At 43.5% G+C, this 22407-nt stretch overlaps 2 protein-coding genes and 1 pseudogene across 3 annotated transcripts in view; 1 reads left to right on the plus strand and 2 right to left on the minus strand.

The window, feature by feature from the left end:
• Nucleotides 1-8602, minus strand: part of ZNF616 (zinc finger protein 616) — a 32517-nt gene extending 23915 nt beyond the window's left edge. The window contains exon 1 of one of the 2 annotated variants that reach the window (XM_512866.9): nt 8282-8602. The gene's annotated coding sequence lies outside the window, so the exon portion shown is untranslated. Of the gene's footprint in view, nt 1-7015; nt 8211-8281 lie in introns of those variants that run through there. The other variant, XM_054672710.2, reaches the window with a different exon arrangement.
• Nucleotides 2810-2892, minus strand: LOC112206457 (small nucleolar RNA U13; annotated as a pseudogene).
• A 2941-nt stretch (nt 8603-11543) lies between the features above and the next one.
• Nucleotides 11544-11947, plus strand: LOC456260 (large ribosomal subunit protein eL37-like). The gene has a single exon (XM_054672712.2). The coding sequence runs from the start codon at nt 11592-11594 to the stop codon at nt 11883-11885; it is 294 nt and encodes a 97-aa protein (XP_054528687.1). The 5' UTR covers nt 11544-11591; the 3' UTR covers nt 11886-11947.
• Nucleotides 11948-22407: the final 10460 nt, after the last annotated feature.

The following is a 22407-nucleotide window of genomic DNA, read 5'->3' on the forward strand; positions in this document are numbered from 1 at the left end:
CACAGCCCCAGTCTCCCAGCTCTGACCTCCCCTTGGGGCCTTGCTGTCACCAGTCTGTAGAAAGTGGAAGGCAAAGGGCCAGAAAGAAACACACAGAGCAGAAAATATGGACCTGCCTTTATTGGCTTTTATTTGCAATCCTAGAATCAGACAACACCTCATTCTTAAAATGAAAGGAGTGTTCTGTGAGCTAAGGGGAGGAGGTTGGCTTCATAAGCTGAAAGGGGCTGAATGGAGCAAAATCAGGAAACTAAAAGCAGGTTGGTTGTTTCAAAGTTACTTTTCTTTGGGTTGCCATTTTCCCCAGATCCTCAAAATGTAAAAACAACATAGTAGTAAGTTTTGTTTAAATGAGTGGGAAGTCTCATGTGATGCTGGTGGGAGAGGGCACCTTTGCAGCTCGGGATGGGGGATATCTTGCCAGATTACCTGCAACTGAGGGGCCAGAGAGTTCTAGGCACAGGGACAGCCCAGGTAGACACCCTCGACTCCAGGAATAGGAAAGAGGCCTGTGTGGCTGGAGCAGAGGGAGTGAGGAGGACACAGGTAGGAAATGAGGTCAGAGAGGTCCCGAGGCAGCAGATCAGGTAGGGACGAGGTCTTCAAACATTTTTCTCCCACAGCTCACAGCACTTTTAGAAACTATGCATTTCCCTACCATTTTAGGTAAATGTAACTTTTCTTTATCATTTTAATTAAAACCCTTCTATATAATGTCATATCTTCTCTATTTCAAATATATCCTGACATGTAAAGCTAGAGCCAGGAAGTATAGGGCCACCGTCATCTGAGATGTGCAGGAGCGCAGGGGAATGTACTTAGGGAGTTTAGGAAGTCACTTTAGACACATAAAGGTGGAGACGTCTCTTAGACGGCTGAACAGACAACAGAGGAGACAACAGGACACAGAATTCTAGAGTTCAGGGGACAGGCCTGCAGGGGACATGGAGACGTGTAGGTGAGTAGGTGGGTGATATGGATCAGGTTTGTGTCCTTGGCCCAAATCTCACACTGAATTGTAATCCCCACCGTTACTGGTGGGGCCTGGTGGGAGGTGGATGGATCATGGAGGTGGATTTGTGATGAATGGTTTCGCACCACCCCTTGGTGCTGTTCTGTATCACAGTGAGTTCTCACGACATCTGGTTGTTTAGAAGTGTGTAGCGCCTCCCCCCTCACTCTCTCTTGCTCCTGCTCCCGCCACGTGAGACGCCTGTTCCTACTCCACCTGCTACCATGTTTGGAATCTTCCTACAGGCTCCCCAGAAGCAGATGTTGCCATGCTTCCTGTGCAGCCTGCAGAACTGTGAGCCAATTAAACCTGTTTTCTTTATAAATTACTCGGTCTCTGGAATTTTGTTGTAGCAATTCCAGAATGGACTAATACAGTGGGGTTTAAAGCCATGAGATGAGATGATAAGGAAAGACAGTGGGTGTGGACAGAGATAAGACGAGGTTCAAGGACTAAGCCATGAGTCTTTCCCACATTGAGAAACATTCGAAGTCAGGACACAGCAGCAGAGGAAAATGGTCAGGGAGGTGACAAGAAAATTAAACAGAAAGCTCCTGACAGGAAAAGAAAGACTAAAGCAGGAAAAGAAATACATTGGATTTAGAAATGGGGAGGTCACTGGTGACTCTGAAAAATAAAGTTATCAGTGGAATGGTGGATATGCAAGTTTGACTGGATGCATTCAAGAGGGAATTGGAGGCAAGAAGTGAAGACGGAGAGTATAAATAAGATTTTAGCACAGAAGAGGGGTACTCATACGGGCAGAAATGTAGTTAGTAGTATGTTTTGTTTCAATTAGGGCAGAGTGGAAGGAAACGATAAGCTTTAGGGTCTGTGTGTGTGCATGCATTTAATGGGCAATACCACCATCAGTAAACGATGTTTAAAATAATTCCCTAGAGGTAAAAATAGACGTTGCAGCTGTTACACTTTATAATAGGCCAATTTTTTTCCTCTTTTTAACTTATATTTTAAGTTCAGGGGTACACGTGCAGGAGGTGCAGCCTGGTTCACAGGTAAACGGGTCATGGGGGTTTGTTGTATACATGATTTCATCACCTGGGTTTTTTTGTGTGTGTGTGAGACAGAGTCTCGCTCTGTCGCCTAGGCTGGAGTGCAATGGCACGATCTCGGCTCACTGCAACCTCCGCCTCCCGGGTTCAAGCAATTCTCCTGCCTCAGCCTCCTGCTGGGACTACAGGCACATGCCACCACACCTGGCTCATTTTGTATTTTTAGAAGAGCCGGGGTTTCACTGTATTGGTCAGGCTGGTTGCGAACTCCAGACCTCAGGTGATCCGCCCGCCTCGGCCTCTCAAAGTGCTAGGATTACAGGTGTCAGCCACCACGTCTGGCCCCATCACCCGGGTATTAAGCCTAATGTCTATTCGTTATTTTTCCTGATCCTCTCCCTCCTCCCACCCTCCACCCTGAGGTAGGCCCCAGTGTGTGTTGTGGCCCTCTACGTATCCATGTTTTCTCATCATTTACCTCCCGCTTATGAGTGAGAATACGCAGTATTTGGTTTTCTGTTCCTGTGTTAGTTTGCCAAGGATAATCGCCTCCAGCTCCACCCATGTCCTGGCCAAGCGCATTATTTTGTTCATTTTTATGGAAAGGCCGTTGTTTTGTACTAGCCTCCCGCACTACCAGACCAAGCCAGAATGAAGTCTCTCGTGCTAAGCGCCACATTAGCAAACTGACCCTTGAAATAAGTCACGTTTAGGAAAAAAGAAAATTCCCAAAAAGAAAACAAGAACAGGAGTTAAAAAATGAATTTGTAATAATTTCCCTTCTTATCACGACATCGTAACAAGGTTTGAGCACATCTCACATGAGTGTGAAAACCCAATCATCACATTTATTAACGACAAAAGGATCGAATTTGTCGTGATTTTGTCCTTCAACAATAAGAAACTGGTAAATGTGTTTCTCTAAGTTCGGTGAGCCATCCTAGCAAATTAATCAAACCTTTGGCTGGGGTAGTAGGAATGCCAATTTGGAGTCAGTAGGTCAGAAGTATAGGTGACAACCTACTACTTTCGAAATGGTAGCTGAAGTGAGCCGGGGAGGTCTTGTGAGACTGAGCCCTTAACCTGTGGGCAACCTGTGGGAGATGACTCTAACTCCAGGTAGACAGTGCCAGAATTAAATTGAATTATAAGGCAATCTAGCTGGTGTCTGCTGGAGAATTCTTTAGTGTGTAGGAGAAAACTCCCCAACACTGGCCACAGAAGAGTTCTGTGTTAAGTGTGAGAGTAGAAAGGAAAAAACTTGTTTTTTCCTTTACACCCTGCAATTACTAGGCCTGTCATTCTCCAAAGAGCATTACCCATCCTCTCCCCAGACTGCCTCCCCAGCACCTAGTGGACCCTCTTGCCTGGAGAAAATATCCCTGTTCCACACTGAGTTTAAAGCATTTTGCCTCGTAGCTCCCTGTGATTGTTGCAGCAGACAGAGGTGGGGGGAAAGTAATCACCACTGTCCTGGCAGCGAGAAAGTAACAGCTGTATCTTCCGAGGACAGTCCCAATTGAAATCTTTGTGCTGCAGGTTGTTGTGATATTATATTCTCTGATTCTTTGAAAAATCTTCCCTAAGCCACCATCCTGCCATAGACCCACCACAGAAAACCCTCCCTAACGAAAGCCTTTTGTCACTAGAGTTTGAGGCCCTAACGTTCCCCTCCTAAACTGAGACAGGTTTACAAACTTCCTTGGGGTCCACACCCTTCCCAGATACTCCATAGTGCTCCCCGTATCGTGCTACGAAATCCCACATGCCCCAACAACTCATAAACTCCTGCTGACCTAATACACACAAAGATACCTGAGGACTCAATGACCCAAGACACTCAATTCCATTCATAATGACCCCACCCTTGAACACTGGCACCACCATCTACTAAAACAGATGTCTCCAATGATGCACATACCCCAGTGAGACCCAACATCTTCCAAGGAAACTCTCCATATTGACATTTAGATAGTCCAAAACGCATCTATAACCATCTTAACTTGCTGCCCAAAATACTCCAAAATAACAAATGTAGCCCCCAGAGTGATGGACCCCAAAGAAGTCACTATCAAGAGTGCTTGCTGTGCTGCAGCTCTGGGTTCCACGCCCACAGGACCAATGCACCACTCCAGCTGCCCACTCTCCCCGTGGGCTCAGCTTAGGACTTGCTCCTCAATTCAGCTGACCCTTGAACAATACAGCTTTGGATTGTGACAATACAGCTCTGTCACTTTTAATAAAATTTTCCTCAATAAACATCCTGAAGAATATTTTGGAGATTTGCAGTATTTTGTTGGCTGTACAACAAGAAGGCCTGGACAATGAGAAGTTGTTCCTTAAGTCAGGAAGGGAATGCCTTTTAAAGTTCTTTGATGTTGGGCCGGGCACAGTGGCTCATGCCTGTAATCCTAGCATGTTGAGAGGCCGAGGCAGGCAGATCTCTTGAGGCCAGGAGTTCAAGATCAGCCTGGCCAACACAGTGAAACCCCATCTCTACTAAAAACACAAAAAATTAGCCGGGCATGGTGGGACATGCCTGTAATCTCAGCTACTTGTGAGGCTGAGGCATGAGACTCGCTAGAACCCAGGAGGCAGATGTTGCAGTGAGCTGAGATGGCGCCCCTGCACTCCAGTCTAGGCAGCAGAGTAAGACTTTGTCTCAAAAAAAAAAAGGGGGGGGGGGACAGGGGGCAAAGGACCTGAACATTTTGCAAATAAGACATACAAATGCCAGGCGCGGTGGCTCACGCCTGTAATCCTAGCACTTTGGGAGGCCGAGGCGGGCAGATCACCTGTGGTCAGGAGTTCAAGACCAGCCTGACCAACATGGTGAAACCCCCGTCTCTACTAAAATACAAAAATTAGCCAGGCATAGTGGCAGGTGCCTGTAATCTCAGGTGCTTCGGAGGATGAGGTCGCAGTGAGCTGAGATGACGCCATTGCACTCCAGCCTGGGCAACAAGAGTGAGACTCTGTCTCAAAAAAAAAACATACAAATGACCAACAGGTATATGAAAAGGTACTCAAGATCGCTAATCATCAGGGATATACAAATCAAAACCACCATAAGCTATCACCTCATACCTCTTAGGAAGGCTATTATCAAATAGGCAAGAGATAACAGGTGTTAGCAATGATATGGAGAAAAATGAGCCCTCGTACACTGCTGCTGGGAGTGCACATCAGTACAGCCATTATGAAAAACACTATGGATGTTCTTCAAAATATTAAAAATAGAACAACAATGCAATCCAGCAATCTCATTTCTGGGTATAAATCCAAAGGCAATCCAATCAGTATGTTTAAGAGACATCTAGGCCAGGTGTGGTAGTTCATGCCTATAATCCCAGCACTCTGAGAAGCTGAGATGGGAAGATCGCTTGAGACCAGGAGTTAGAGACCAGCTTGGACAGAACAGCGGGACCATGTCTCTACTTAAAAAAACAAAAAACAAAAAACTTAGGAACTTCTGCCCCCTCATGATCACTACAGTATTATTCACAACGGCCAAGATATAGAAACAACCAAAGTGCCCATCCAGGAATGAATATGTAAAGAAAATGTGTGTGTACATATATTTATGTATGTGTATATATACAGAGTGTGTGTGTGTGTATATTTATATAATGGAATATTATTCAACCATAAAAAAGAAAATCCTGCCGGGTGCAGTGGCTCACGCCTGTAATCCCAGCACTTTGGGAGGCCGAGGCGGGTGGATCATGAGGTCAGGAGATTGAGACCATCCTGGCTAACACAGTGAAACCCCGTCTGTACTAAAAAAAAAAATACAAAAAATTAGCCGGGCGTGGTGGCGGGCGCCTGTAGTCCCAGCTACTCAAGAGGCTGAGGCAGGAGATTGGCGTGAACCCGGGAGGCGGAGCTTGCAGTGAGCCGAGATCGCCCCACTGCACTCTAGCCTGGGCGACAGAGCGAGCGAGACTCTGTCTCAAAAATAAAAAATAAAAATAAAAATAAATAAAATCCTGCTTTTCCAACAACATGGATGAATCTGGAGGACATTATGCTGGGCGATATAAGACTGACACAGAAAGATAACTACTGTAGGTTCTCACAAGTAGAATCTAAAAAAGTCCAATTCATAGTGACGAGGCGGAACAGTTGTTACCACAGGATGGTGGGTGGGGAAAGTGGAGAAATGCTGGTCAAAGGGTACAAATTCTCAGTTATAAAATGAAGAAGTTCTGAGGAATCTAATGTACTTCGTGGTGAGTTTACCGTACTGGACGCTTTAACAGTTTGGAAAGTTTTTGAAAAATCTAATAAATTATGGGGTAAAAGTTAAAAAAAGGCAATATTTAGAAATTAATGACATCAGCTGATTACAGGATGACATCAAATCTTATTTCAGAAGTTAGTAATTATAGAAGAAACTGAATAAACTAAAATTTAAATCAAGCTTCCAAAATAACAATGAATTAACTGTAAAGCAACTACAAGGAAAAAAGTAAATCCATTAACAAAACAAAAAACCAACACTCTCAACTCTCCTTCAAAGACATACATTGTAGGCCTGTAGAGGTGGTTCACACATGTAATCCCAGCACCTTCAGGGGCTGAGGAGGATGGAGTGCAGCTGAGAGGCTGCAGTGAGCCGATATAATTTTACCGCACTCCAGCCTGGGCGACAGAGACCCTGTCTCAAAAAGAGAAAAAACAAACAAAAAACCAAAGATACATCTTGTAGTGACAGTCAGTCATTTCTTGCCTATTTCTCTCCTCCTCCATCCTCTACTCCATCCCTGGAAAGAAGAGTTACAAAATGACTGAATCAAGTCACTGCCCTGTGGCTAGATAGGGATTCCAAATATCTTTTGATATAAATAAATACAAAATGCACAAGCCTTGTAGAGAAGAGTGGTAATTTTCATCCTCATGAGTACAATTTAAAGAAACAAATTTTAAATTAGAGTATAAAGTCACAAATCAATACATTAAAACCACCATCCATATCCAATCAACTCACCGCTCATCTGCGTGGGGTCCTCGCCCACTCTCTTCACTACTATGTGTTTCCCTCTCTCATTCTGCACGTCTTTTTTCCCTTTGCTGTTTTTCTCCCCTTTCTTTATTCCCTCTTTTATGTCTATTCTGCCCAATGCTTCGAAACTTATTTCACCTCTTGTTGCTCTTTCTCCCCAAACTTTCCCATTGTCCCCAGCCTCCACGTATTCCTGCCTCTTTCCCCCCATCTGAGCTCCCTGTCTGCTCTCCCTGTTGAAATCCCTCTTCCCTGTTAAATTCCCTTTTCCCTGTTACATCTCCTTTGTTCCCACTCTCTAGCACCCCCAACTTCCTAGGCTTCCTCCTTGCTGTGGTTCTCCCTCTACTCTCCTTTGTTACCCACTCCCCTCTCCTTCAGTCCCAGCACCACGTGGCTCTGTCAGCCGCGGCTCCAACTCTTACCTTTTCCGCCCCCCGCGTCTGACTGCAGTGCCTCCTCCTTTGCCGCCCCTCTCTATTTTGCTGCCCTTCAGCTCCCTGAAGCTCTCCCTTTTCCCTAATTTCTTTATGTGCTTTTCTCCCCGTGCTACTTTCTCCATGCGTCCTCTTGCACTCTTGCTCTTTGCCAGTCCCTAAATTATCATCCATTTTGCCGTGTACTCATTCTTTTCTCCCCAGTTTTTCTTTCTGTCCCGTCGATCCCCCCCTTTTCCTCTCCTGATCCCTCTCACCCACATATTCAGGAGGAAAGGGGAGGAATAAGATGCCCACCTCCCGGAAAAGCACATTTTCCAGTGGAGTAAAAATTTGGGAGGGAACGACAGTGGGTGTCACAAGACAGACTCGGGTGACCTCCTGCAACGCGGAGTCAGGAAAAGCAGTGGCTGTGAAGGGGCAGCCTGGGGAGGGCAAGGACCCGGCGTGAGGAGGACACTAGGTGGCGCGCGGAGGACACTAGGTGGCGCGGGGGACGGTGTCTCAGGACAGGGAGGGTCTGCAGAATCCCAGGACCTGGGAGAAGAAGCGGCTCCTTCAGGAGCTGGGCAGCGGGCGCTCCCCTCCAGGGGTCGACAAGGGCGAAGCTCGGGGGTCTCGACTGATGGGAATCCACCTCGCGAGGGAGGACTTGACCTCGCCCGGGGCCGAAGCAGAGGTCAATAAGAGTTTTAAGCAGGAACACGACCTGAATGGGGTTATCGACACGGTTATCTACATGGCAGAAAGGCAGGGGGCAAGGAACAGCCTGAGAGAGATTTTAAACCGACAGGGAAGCAATTCTCGGACTTACGTGGGGAGAAGTGCCTGTTGCAGGGGCGAAGGGGCTATGGGTATTTTAAGGTCCGTAGCGATCCCCAGATCACTGGTATGGAGAAGTCAGGACTGCAAAGTGCACGTTTAATCCAGGCAGACGGAGCGAAGCAATGTTTAATCCACGTAGACTGAAATACACACACAGCGATAAGGCCTTTCCCTGGCGCAATCTGCTTCCGGGAGTGACGGAAACTGCTAGCGGAGAGAAAAAACTGGGAGGCCAGGGGGCGGGGCCTGGGCGAGCCGCGACCAGCAAGGGGCGGGTCTGAAAGAGGGGCCTGACTCGGGGAGGGACCCTGAGAGGGTGGAGCCGGGCCGGAGCGGCAGTGGGCGTGGCTAGGTGGGGCGTGACGGAGCCGCGGCGGAGGATGGGGCGGGGTTTCATGGGGTAAGCGGGGCCGAAATAGAGCCTGTTATTTACTCTGGTTCACAGGCAGCATGTCTTTGGTTTTCTGACTACTTCTCCTGTGAAGCAGCGTTGCTACCTGCCTATTTTAAGTTAATGTTTCAAAATTTAAGGTTAAAGCTTAAAGTTGTGGTCCACTTATATTGGAAACTAAGATGATTTCTTAACAAGTTGAACTAAGTCAAAACCGATTTTTACAAGCTTGGTGGACTCCATCCACTCTTGCCGGTGATGCTGAAGCTACTCAATAGTCAGGGAACTAGGATCTCGCTGGGGATTTGATGTGGAGCCGTGGCTGGATCCAGGAACCCGGAAGACATTATGCCAAGCGAAATATGCTAGACACAGAAAGGCAAATACTGCATGTGCTTTTACACGTGCAAAGTACAAACGTCAAATTTACAGTAACAGATTAGGAGGGTGGTTACCAGGGCTGGGGGATGTATCCTATGCCTTTATCACCATTATATTTTGGAAGCAGATAACTTCTCTGGCCTCACAGATTCACAGCTGGGCAGAAATTTTGCCTCAGGATGAATCACACCTTGATTCTCACCCATGTGTGGTTCAGATAATATTTAGGGGGTATTCTGCCCTAAGAGCTGATACAGGAATGGATTAAGACTTTTGAGAGTTGATACTGAAATGGATTAAGTCTTTTGAGATGGGCCAGCAGTTTTGGAGGCCCAGGTGGGCAGGTCACTTGAGCTCAAGAGTTCAAAACCAGCCTGGACAGCATAGTGAGACCCCCATCTCTACAAGAAATACAAAAATTAGCCAGGCTTGGTAATGCACTCTTGTAGTCCCAGCTACTTGGGAAGCTGAGGTGTCAGAATTGCTTGAGGCCAGGGATTTGAGATCATCCTGGGCAACATAGCCAGACCTATCTCTACAAAAAATTAAATTATCTGGACATGGTGGCCTGCACGTGTGGGCCCAGCAACTCGGAAGGGTAAGGAAGGAGGATCATTTGAGCCCAGGAGGTGAAGGCTGCAGTGAGCCATGAGAAAAGGAGATTTGGTTGGGTGCAGTGGCTCACGCCTATAATCCCCACACTTTGGGAGGCCAAGGTAGCAGGGAGCTAACTTGCATTCTTCTGTTAGCTGAGGCGTTTGATGATAAATGAAAGCAGAAAATTTGTGACTTATTTACGTTCTTTCCACAGAAAGGCCATATGTCCTTGGCCATAAAGAAAAAGAGACCTACAGCTTATCTGCTTCCTCTATTTTTTTTATATGTTCTGGACCATGAAGAAAGATTTATAGCTTATTTGCTTTATCTCTTTGCTTTCTCCTGGTCCTTTCAGGCTGACTCCTTTTCCCCAATTAGGGCTCCACAGACTCTACCCTCAAAGGGCATTTTTTTCTCACCCTCCTATAAAATCCCTCCCACAAATAAACCAGGATCCTATTTCCCAGCATGAAAAGTTTGTTGGAAAAAAAACTGAGGCTGCATGGGACCTTCTTTCTCTTCTTCAAAACTACTTCACCTCTTCTCTCTTTTGTCTCTCTCTTCCTAACTGCCCTGCACAATTCTAGGTCCCCAGTGAATCCTTGCGTTGACATGCAAGGGAAGAACCCATAGGGAAAGGAAATCTCTGGCTTTCAGAGATAACTTTTTGGATGTCTGGATGCATTCATAACCATCCTTGTGTTACCAGAAAGGGGTCCTGATCCAGAACCTGAAACTTCCATTGCACAATTATAACTGAGAAAATTATTACAGTGAAAGAGATCTGACCTAATCAACTCCATCTTGCTTTTAACCTCCAAGCTGCTCTTGTTCATTCCTGGGCATAGGCTGAACTAACTTTGGAAGGAACTTAGTTTATAGTTTGAAACAAAGACATTAACAGCCCTTTCCCAAAACAAACCCCCTTCCTGCTTGGGGACTAGACTGCCTTTGTAAGACTAACAAATTAGGCACAAGGTGAGAGATGATGGTTTAGGAGTCATGTAGCTGGAGGCTACAAGATTCTCACCCTTCCCAGATTGTTCCTGGGGATAACATTACTATTATAAAACCTAAGATCAGTGCTTGAGATAGTTTGCAGTCCCTGAACTTGATGGATCACCTGACACCAACCCAGATCCATAAACTGGCTCATCTGGTCTTGTGACCCCACCCAGGAACTGACTCAGTGCAAAATGACAGCTTCAAATCTCTATGATTTCGTCTCCTACCCAACCAATCAGCACTCCCGACTCACTGACCCCTACCTATCAAATTATCCTTAAAAACCCTGATCCCCGAGTTTTCAGGGAGACTCATGTGAGTAATAAAAAAAATTTCAGGTTCCTGTACAGCCAGCTCCACATGAATTAAACTCTCTCTTGCAGTTCCCCTGTCTTGATGAATCAGCTCTGTCTAGGCAGCAGGGAAGGAGAACCTGTTGGGCAGTTACAACCAAAAGGGAGGGTTCTTGGATCTCATGCAAGAAAGAATTAGGGGTGAGTTCACATTGTAAAGTGAAAGCAAGTTTACTAAGCAAGTAAAGGAACAAGGCAGGGTGCAGTGGCTCACGCCTGTAATCCCAGCACATTGAGAGAGGCTGAGGTGGGCAGATTGCTTGAACCCAGGAGTTCAAGAGCAACCTGGGCAACATGACAAAACTTTATCTCTACAAAAAATACAAAAATTAGCCAAGGGTAATGGTGTGCACCAGTAGTCCAAGCTAGTTGGAAGGCTGAGGTTGGAAATTGCTTGAGCCTGGGAGAATTTTTTTTTTTGAGGCACTGTCTGGCTCTGGTCACCCAAGCAGTAGTGCAGTAATGCCATCTCGGCTCAGACTCTAATTCAACACCGAATGTTGAGCTTCTGAGCGTGATATAGCGGAAGTGCCTTCTCTTCCGGTCTCTCTGGTCTTGGCCGCAGAAGCGAGATGACGAAGGGAACGTCATTGTTTGGAAAGCGTCGCAATAAGACGCACACGTTGTGTTGCCGCCGTGGCTCTAAGGCCTACCACCTTCAGAAGTCGACCTGTGGCAAATGTGGCTATGCTGTCAAGCGCAAGAGAAAGTATAACTGGAGTGCCAAGGCTAAAAGACAAAATACCACCGGAACTGGTGGAATGAGGCACCTAAAAATTGTATACCACAGATTCAGGCATGGATTCTGTGAAGGAACAATACCTAAACCCAAGAGGGCAGCTGTTGCAGCATCCAGTTCATCTTAAGAATGTCTATGATTAGTCATGCAATAAATGTTCTGGTTTTAAAAAATACAAAAAAAAAAAAATATACTGAATGTTTACTCCTGAAACTTATGATGCCTAGGTTGAGAAAGACTCAATTTTCCTCATGCTAAATACTTTATACATGTCCTTTATTCATGCATACATAGGACACTTTACACAATATAATTGTTGAAAGTGCTTCTGAAATACTGTTCAAATTGTCTATAATATTTTTACACATGCACTATAAAAATTAAATTTATCAGACAATAAATATTAAATAATTTAATAAAATTGCATTTTTCAAAGGCTCTAACAATGCATATTTGAGTTATCATATTAAACATTGTATTCTATGATTTTTCAACTGTAATGTAATTTTTTTTTGAGATGGGATGTTGCTCTCTTGCCCAGGCTGCAGTGTGGTGGTGCAATCACGGCTCATGCAGCCTCCACCTCCCCAGGCTCAAGTGATCCTCTCACCTCAGTTTTTGTGTTTTTAGTAGAGATGGGGTTTTATAATGTTGCCTAGGCTGGTCTCAAACTTCTGGGCTCAATCTGTCCACCTCAACCTCCCAAAGTGCTAGGAATACAGGCATGAGCCACAGAGCCCAGCCAAAACTACATTTTAAAAATAATTTTTTATCATTACACACTCCACTAGAAACCATTTAACCCAATTTATGGACTTACATTTCTTCCATTGAAGAACTTGAAGGATCCAAAAATCGAGGTGACATTCTCAGATTTGTGTGGCAAAAAAAGAATAGAAAAATAACAGATGCAAAGAATGTGTTCCACCAATATGTGGAGGATCCCTTTTATTTTAAGTTCAGGGAAAGCATTGGAATGATACAAGAAAATAAACTGAAATTGTATAATGTGGAAACAAGAGCTCTGTTGCTAATATGCAAGTTTATCACTGAGATTTTAACAACACAACATGCTAATTATACCTTAAAATATGTTTCTCCCAGTCTGGGCTACATGGCGAAACCCCATCTCTACAAAAAAATTCAAAAATTAGCTAGGTATGCTGGTGTGCACCTGTAGTCCCAGCTACTTGGGAGGCTGAGAGAAGAGGATCACCTGAGTCCAGGAGGTGGAGGTTGCAGTGAGCTGAGATCGCACCACTGCACTCCAGCCTGGGTGACTGAGCGAGACCCTGTCTCGAAATATTACAATATGTGACAGCACAGCTTCCATCAGAAATAATTTGTTCCTCTTTTGCCCACACAAAATATTCACCTCCACTTCCTCTAACATTTAAAAAAAAAAAAAAAAAAAAAAAAGCCCAAACATAACTTTCAGTTGCAAGCAAGGATCTCATGACAGTCTCATGACACTTCTGTTCATTGAGAGCCCAATAGAGTCCTCGCCACTCACGACATTTCATGGTGGAACAGAAAAATAAAACCTGAATTAACCCTCACATTCAGAAAAGGAAAACAAAGAAGGTACTACCCAGTAGGTCCATAGCAAATGTGCAATTTTGCTGAGAAGATGAGTTAGGGCCTGGTTCCAGGAGGTCAAGAATGAACAACAGTACTTTTCATGGCTACAGTTCTCCTGAGAATAGGTTTCCAGTCCACTATATTTTGTCGTTCTTAACTTCACCCGATGACATCCCTCATGCAGTATCAGAAAGTATGCCCTCCTTCTGCAGTAAGCAGCTTTCCCCAGCTACTTCTTTTCCACTTAAATGTACCATCCCAAAGACTATTATAAGTCTAAATTTAATTTTGTTTTTATAAAATACTATGGACTGATAGAAGTCTCAAAAGTATAACATTATGAAAAGTATAACAAAAGATAGCATTTTATCTGATGCCATTTCAAAATAGGGACATTTTCAAAGCTAAACCCATGACTTTAGCTATACCCACGAGTTTTAGGAACCCTTCCTTAGTTTCAGAATTTTATTCCAGTGTTTTTGAACTTCTTGGGCCACAGTCTAGTTTCTATTTACTACACTTGCCATTTCATCCACCCACAAAAAACAATTTCACAAGAGTTACCTTAATCAACTGGCAGGTTATTTCAAAGAACGTTAGGGCTATGGCCTTGACTTGGACTTTGTTATAATTTTAACTTGCTGTTGCCCCTCAAACCACTTCTCAAATGTGAGTTTTATCAGTTGCAGATGAGCTACTGCTGCAGACTTAAACATCTCTTGAAAATCAGCTAACTCATTTTTGAAGAATTTACAAAATATTGTGTCAAGTGCAGTTGAAAGCCATATGGCACATTAGCACCTTCTGCTTTCTTTTTGTTTGTTTTGTTTGGTTTTGAGATGAAGTCTCACTCTGTCACCCAGGCTGGAGTGCAGTGGCGTGATCTCGGCTCACTGCAACCTCCCCCTTTTGGTTTCAAGCAATTCTCTGCCTCAGCTTCCTGAATAGCTGGGATTGCAGGTGCCTGCCACCACGCCTGGCTAATTTTTTTGTATTTTTAGTAGAGACAGGGTTTCACCATCTTGGCCAGGTTGGTATTGAACTCCTGACCTCGTGATTCACCCACCTCAGACTCCCAAAGTGCTGGGATTACAGGCGTGAGCCACCACGCCCGGCCCAAGCACCTTCTGCTTTCTTGATCTCTATACTGGAAGGTGGTATTTCCAAGAATGATGCCCCCTCTCCAGGAAACGTTTGCACATGTCTGGAGACATTTTTGATTGTCACAATTGGTGGTGTTGCTGGTATCTGGTGGTAAGGAACAGTGATATGTTTCCTCCAAATCTCATGTTGAAATATGACCCAAATTGTTGAAGGTGGGCTGAATGAAAGGTGCTTGGGTAATGGGGTTGGGTCTCTTCTGAATGGCTTGGTGCTCTCTCCATGATAATGAGTGAGTTCTTAGTCTTAGTACACACAAGACCTACCTGTTTAAAAAAGACTAGTGGCCGGGCTGGTGGCTGAAGCCCGTAATCCCAGCACATTGGGAGGCTGAGGCAGGTGGATCACAAGATCAGGAGTTCAAGACCAGCCTGGCCAAGATGGTGAACTCTGTCTCTATTAAAAATACAAAAAGTAGCCGGGCATGGTGGCGGGCACCTGTAATCCCAGCTACTCAGGAGGCTGAGACAGAGAATTGCTTGAACCTAGGAGGCAGAGGTTGCAGTGAGCTGACATTGTGCCACTGCACTCCAGCCTGGGCAACAGAGACTCTGTCTCAAAAAAAAAAAAAAAAAGAATCCTTCTTCTAGTACACAGATGCATTTAAAGGGGTCTTCTCTACTGCTTTTTCTCTCAAAATCAATTTCACTTTGGCCTGTCTGTTCACATTTACATGAGGATCCGAATTGTTGTTTTCATAGGTAAATGAGTGACTGAGTATCCTCAGCTTCGAACAGAAAGAGTATTTTGCTCCTCGCAGCTGATAGGCGCCCCTAGGTGACCGGGGGCCTCATGGGAGTATCTGGGAAGTTGACCCACCGTGATGTGTAGTGGCTCTACAGAGAACCCCCACAAAATTAGTTTTAAAAAGACTAATCCAGGAGGTGCATATGGGTGCTAGTAACTTGTGCTTTGAGCCCTCCTGGAGGTGCTTAGACCTCCGGAGGAGAAACTGAGACACATAGGAGGGCGGCAGTGACTCAGTGGTAACACACTGTGGAGTCTCCTTTGCAAGCAGCACATACTTTGACCTACTCCACAAAACCCTAGGCCACATCTCCATTTCTCCTTTTAAGGAAACAAACAAACAAAAGAAGTGGGAACCAAATAATCTAAGAACGAGGAGAAAACCAGAAGAATGACGCCCCTTTCAGGCACTCCTTTGGTTTTATGGCACCTCTTCTTGCAAGTGTTTGTGTGACATGAACTTATATGGTCTTTTTGTGCAGAAGTACATGAAGGAAAATTCAGAGCCCAAAGGTCAGCCTGCAACTGTAAAGTTCTCAAGTTCTCTCTCTGCTTTCTTTTCTGCCTGCTTGAAGTCCACTGTTACTTTTCTAATGAGATAAAATCCACTGTTTGCAATTTCTTTTTGAAAACCAATGAGTTTCTACTAATACCTCATGACTAAAGTTCTGAAGTAAAAGCTACATGATCTTTGGTTATATGAGAATGTATGTGTGTGCTAATGTGTTTGTATACGTATTTTGTTGTGTTTTGGACACAAGGTGCTAAACTGGCTTAAAGAGTCCTCGTAAATTAAATAATAAGCCAAAATGTTTCTCAAGTTCACATGACTTAAGTAAAATCTTTAATAAGTTAGCTTTAAAAGTATTGGTAAAATAGGCCAGGCATGGTGGCTCATGCCTGTAATCCCAGCACTTTGGGAGGCTGAGGCAGGCGGATCACCTGAGGTCAGGAGTTCAAGACCAGCCTGGTCAACATGGTGAAACCCCATCTCTACTAAAACTACAAAAATTAGCCAGGCATGGTGTTGGGCACCTGTAACCCCAGCTACTCGGGAGGCTGAGGTGGGAGAATCTCTTGAACCCAGGGGGCAGAGGTTGCGGTGAGCCAAGATCACACTACTGCACTCCAGCCTGGGCAAAAGGGCAAGACTCTGTTTCAAAAAAAAAAAAAAAAAAAAAAAAAAAAGTATTGGTAAAATAATATTAGAAATGTCTTAAGAATTACCAGCATACATTTTTGTTTGCATTTATTGATCAAGCAATTTCATACTTATCCCTGCCAAATACTATTGAGGCAGGAAAATAGCAGAGGGAATTGGAGTTTGGATAAAGGGTGGAATGAGTAGGAGCAGAAGAAAGGTGAAGAGGTGGGTGCCCAAGCCTGTCATGAATGGTCTGTGTAAGTCATTAATAAGAGGATTTATGAAAAAAAAAAAAACCTTTTATATTTCAAGTTGTATATAAATTAAACAGAAATTATAATGGTCTTTCTAGTGACTGGGTTTTGATCTTTAAAAAAACCACTTATAGACTAAATAATTGGATCAAAATACCAAATTTTCCTAAGGTATTGCTTTACTCTTAATAAATTACAAGACACTATAATTTTTTTACACAAAGTTCAACTTTTATTGTGTCTTGCTGTTTTCAGCTTTCTCTCCTCTTTTAAAAGGCCTGAAATAATAACTCTATCCTTCAACTGATTTTCAGCTCCTGTAAGTTTTTCTCTTTTAGTTTCTAACTGTTGTGGCCTCATGCCAACAACAACAAAATGTTTTATCCTAGAGGTCTAAAGGAAATGTTTCCTTTCAATGTAATATTCCGCATAGGAAACAGCAGTTGCACTGGAGGAGGTCTTTTCTTTTGCCTTTAGATAACTGGCCTAATAAACAGATCTTACACTTTATCAAAATAATTCCTATGTCATTATTACTAAGTTTGGTTTGGTTAGAAAAAAACTGAGATTAAAAAAAGTTTTTTTAATTAAGGTTATCACATCCACGTGTTTTCTGTATGTGCTTTTTTTTTTTTTTAAAGACAGTCTCACTTTGTCACTCAGGCTGGAGTGCAGTGGCATCATCTTGGCTCACTGCAACCTTGTCTCCAGGTTCAAGGGATTCTTGTGCCTCAGCCTCCCGAGTAGCTGGGATTACAGGCACACACCACCATGCCCGGATAATTTTTTTGTATTTTTAGTAAAGATGAGGTTTCGCCATGTTAGCCAGCCTGGTGTCAAACTCCTCACCTCAAGTGATCTGCCACCTTGGCCTGCCAAAGTGCTGGGATTACAGGTGTGAGCCACCATGCCTGGCCTGTATGTGCTTTTAAAGTCCTTGTGTCACTAAGTTACAGAGCTTTGACGTCTGGGTCTAAAAAGGACACCAAGTCCTGCTAAATCTTAAACACTGACAGCAGTTAAAGCCTCATTTTCAGACCTAATAGAAGATGCCAATCAAAATAAACTGTGTTCTTGAGACGCAGGACAAGAAAGTAAAACTATTCAACTCCTCAAGGCCCAGGGGCTATTACAGAAGAGGTGGGCACATGAAATTGCAAGAGCTTACCTGGAGAGATAAAATAAGTTCAGTTTCTCTATAAATTAACCATCGATGTCAAAGGCACACTGATGCAAGACCAGCATGTGAGCCTCTGTGTCAGATTAACAAGGTTTTCTTGGAGCATTGACCCACTCCATAATAAAGATTACAATGGTTGTAAAAAGGCTTATGGAAATCATATCTTATGGGCAAGATGATTAAAATTTTAGATTGTTTATAAAATTTTGAATAACAAATTTAATTAGCCTCATGCTGTCTTTATTAGGGATTATTGTTTGAGAAATTAAGTGTCCTCTCTCAAAAAATAATGGTTTGCACCTTTGAAATCTTTGTGGCATCACTTTGGTTAAATGAAGGACTTATTTTACAATGGCCTCTGATCCTATTTTGTGATATCAAGCACTTTAAAGTTTGTCAAATATTTTTTGTCAAACTTTAAATTGGGTCTTCATTAATCTTTTCATATTAATTCCCTGAAGTCCGAAAGAGGCACATAAAGTTTATTCGGTATAAAAATCAAACAGAAAGCATTGTCAAATAGGAAATGGTGTTTGGCTTTCTTTGGGCTGTATTTGTACAAATATGTTATTGGCATGTGTTCCAAAATTATGAGAAACTCTTGTAACTGTGATATGACTACATGTATGTTATTAATAATTGTAATTACTATGTAAAATTATTGTATGCCACAGAAGTAACCAAAAGTTCTAGTCAATTGTGCTTTAATAGTGGCCGTCCTAAGACTTTTTTGTCATTTATGGACAATTGTCTTATTTTGATCCTCTTCACAAGGTGATTTGGCCGGGTGCAGTGGCACATGCCTGTAATCCTAGCACTCTGGGAGGCTTAGGTGAGCAGATCACTTGAGGTCAGGAGTTCAAGAACAGCCTGGCCAACATGGTGAAACCCCATCTCTACTACTAGAAATACAAAAATTAGCTGCGCTTGGTGGCATGTGTCTGTAACCCAGCTACTCGGGAGGCTGAGGCAGGAGAATTGCTTGAACCCAAGAGGCGGAGGTTGCAGTGAGCCAAAATCATGCCACTGCACTCCAGCCGGGGCCACAAGAGCAAAACTCCATCTCAAAAAAAAAAAAAGGCTGGGCGTGGTGGCTCACACTTGTAATCCCAGCACTTTGGGAGGCCGAGGTGGGTGGATCACGAGGTCAGGAGTTCGAGACCAGCCTGACCAACAGGGTGAAACCTCGTCTCTACTAAAAATACAAAAATTAGCTGGGCATGAAGGTGGCACACGCCTGTAATCCCAGCTACTCAGGAGGCTGAGGCAAAAGAATCACTTGAACCCAGGAGGGAGAGGTTGCAGTGAGCCAAGATAATGCCACTGCACTCCAGTCTGAGCGACAGAGCGAGACTCCATCCCAAAAAAAAAAAAAAAAAAAATTGTTGCTGATCCTTTGTTTTGTTTTTCAGAGACAAGAAAACTTTTCTTATGAGCTGTTGGCAGCTGTTAACAACTGAGGAAAGTATACTCCTGTAAACAAATTTTGGTGCATATTTGTCTCTCTGCTTTTGAATTATCTGGAATTTGGAAACTATTTGTGAGTATTCATAACTTATGGCAATACAGTTATTTGCATAAGTGCAATAAGATTTTTTTTTAGCTGGTCATGGTGGCTCAAGCCTGTAATCCCAGCACGTTGGGAGGCTGACATAGGCGGATCATTTGAGCCCAGGAGTTCAAGTCCAGCCTGGCCAACATGGAAAATCCCCATCTCTACAAAAAATATGAAAATCAGCCAGGTGTGGTGGTGCATGTGTATAATCCCAGCTATTTGGGAGGCTGAGGCACAAGAATTGCTTGAACCTGGGACGTGGATGTTGCAGTGAGCCAAGATCACACCACTACACTCCAGCCTGGTTAATAGAGTGAAACCCTGTCTTGGGAAAAAAAAAAAAAAAAAAAAGTTTTCTTTTACAACAGAATACCATCAGAGAAAATGGCTATTTTACCAAGGCTTTGATTGAAATGGTGTGCTTTCCTTTAAGGAATCAAACTTGATTCATAGAGCCCATTAAAGCCCCTTGGAAAACTAGCCTCATACCCTGCCTACAGCATCCCTATACAGGCTTTCTGACCTGTGTTAAGTAAAAAATGTCCCTTTCTGATAGGCCCAGGAACTCCAAGTTATCTTGGGACCTCAAGAGGAGAGGAATTTACCCAACTCATAGGTATTTGGTGGTACATGGCAATGGCTGGGCTTGGCTTTTAAAAAGTCTTATCTGATATTCCTTTTGTGGAACAAACTTCCATCAAAGCCAATATAAAGAGTCTGTGTGAAAAATAATGATTCTTGCTGCACTTATACGTATAAACAGGCCAAGAATAATAAAGCAAATCAGTCATACCATGATTGGTCTTTAGTAAAAATGGGAAACTGGAGTGAGAAAAATTATGTTTCAAAAACTACAGTACATCTGTTGTTAGACTCTAGTCTCGCCTATTGTTTTTCAATTTTTATTATTTTCTAAAGTTTGGACTGAATTCTAACTTTTCTGGGCTACACATCTCCAAAATAATGTTTTTAATTTTTTCCCTCCTTCTTCCCCGATTTTTCTAATTTCAAATCACTAAAAACTAAGCTGTGCTTTCTTAAAGCCCTGAGAACCGAAGCTAGACAACTTAAATGTCAGAAGAAGATAGTAACAGCCTATTTACATATATAAGGCACTTTCATACCTGGCTACTGATGTATGAACTTCAGAGTAATATGGCCCATGTCAATTTTCCGAAATTGTTATTTTTCTGTTTGTTGTTTCTCTCCCTTTCTCCCCCCATTTTCTCTCCGCAGGACATGAGACTTCACAACGTGCAAAATATCAGCTTTCCTAATAATATGGGACCTCCCTCTCTAGGAATAAACTGTCCTAGCCATGAGGGATCAGAGGAAAACTAAGAACAGAGACTCATTTTCTTCTAAAATGATTTCTCCGAAAAATTTTTAAAAAGAAAAAGGCATTAGAGGGGAGAGTTAAAATCATCATTAAAAAAAACCAGGGGTGGGGGAATGTGAGAAGTCCTGGGAGGTGGAGGTTGCAGTGAGCTGAGATAACGCCACTGCACACTAGCCTGGAGGAAAGATCAAAGACTCTCTCAAAACAAAACAAAAACCTCAAATTGAATACAATATTTTATAAACTGAATTGGCCTTTTCCACATATGTTCTGGCTCCTTTGACGTACATACTGTCCTGAGTTTTAACAAATTTTGTCTTGTAGTTATTGTGTAGTATGTAATATTCCAGGCCAATCTTGGAGAAGCAGGCTTGGTTATCCCTGGTATGATTTCAAGGATGTGTAGTCTGTTGTGAGAACTGGTTTTAAATTTTACCACACTGATTACATTTGTAAGGTTTCCCTCCAGTATGAATTTGGTAAAGACTGAAAACACACTACTGCTTACAGTCCCCTTCATGTTCAGCACATTCATAGGATTTTTCTCCTATATAAATTCTCTCACTCCAAAAGCATGAACATTTGATTTTTTTTTTTTCTTTTTTTTGAGACAGAGTCTCGCTCTGTCGCCCAGGCTGGAGGCGCGATCTTGGCTCACTGCAAGCTCCACCTCCTGGATTCATGCCATTCTCCTGCCTCAGCCTCCCAAGTAGCTGGGACTACAAGCGCCCACCACCTCGCCCAGCTAATTTTTCGTATTTTTAGTAGAGACGGGGTTTCACCGTGTTAGCCAGGGTGGTCTCGATCTCCTGACCTCATGATCCACCTGCCTCGGCCTCCCAAAGTGCTGGGATTACAGGCGTGAGACACCGCACCTGGCCGAACATTTGATTTTTTAAAAAAGTCTTACTACATTTGTTACATTTGTAAGGTAGCTCTTCAGTATGAATACTTTGGTTTCCATTTTGATGTTCAGGTAAAAGCCTTACCACACATATTACGTTTGTGTGGTTCCTCTCAAAGTTGTATATTTTGATGTCTCGTGAGTTCCGATGCCTGGGGAAAGTCTCTGGCACATACGTGTAGATTTCCTATCAGTATAAACTCCCTTCTGTCCAGTAGGGATTGAACTCTGGTAAAGGTTTTGCCACACTCTTTTCATTTGTAAAGCATCTCTGCACTATGAATTATCTATAGATCCACAAGTTTTGATCTTTGAATAGAATTCTTACCACACATACTGCACTTCAGTAATTTCTCTCCAATATGTATATTCTTTTTTTTTTTTTTGGAGACAAAGTCTTGCTCTGTTGCCCAGGCTGGAGTGCAGTGGTGTGATTTTGGCTCACTGCAACCTCCACCTCCCGGGTTTAGGCAATTCTCCTCCCTCAGCCTCCAAAGTAGCTGGGACTATGGGCACATGCCACCATGCCTGGCTAATTTTTTGTATTTTAGTAGAGACGGGGTTTCACTCTGTTGCCCAGGCTGGTGTCCAACTCCTGAGCTCAGGCAATCTGCCCACCTCAGCCTCCCAAAGTGCTAGGATTACAAGTGTGAGCCACCACACCCGGCCTTCTAGTATGTACATTCTTATGCCAAGTGAGTAGTGAACAATACCTTAAAACTTAGCTACATTTACTGCATGTGTAAATGTATTGGGCCATATTTGAATTGCTATAAAGAACTAT

Source organism: Pan troglodytes, chromosome 20, assembly GCF_028858775.2.
Source record: "Pan troglodytes isolate AG18354 chromosome 20, NHGRI_mPanTro3-v2.0_pri, whole genome shotgun sequence".
NCBI classification, from domain to species: domain Eukaryota; kingdom Metazoa; phylum Chordata; class Mammalia; order Primates; family Hominidae; genus Pan; species Pan troglodytes.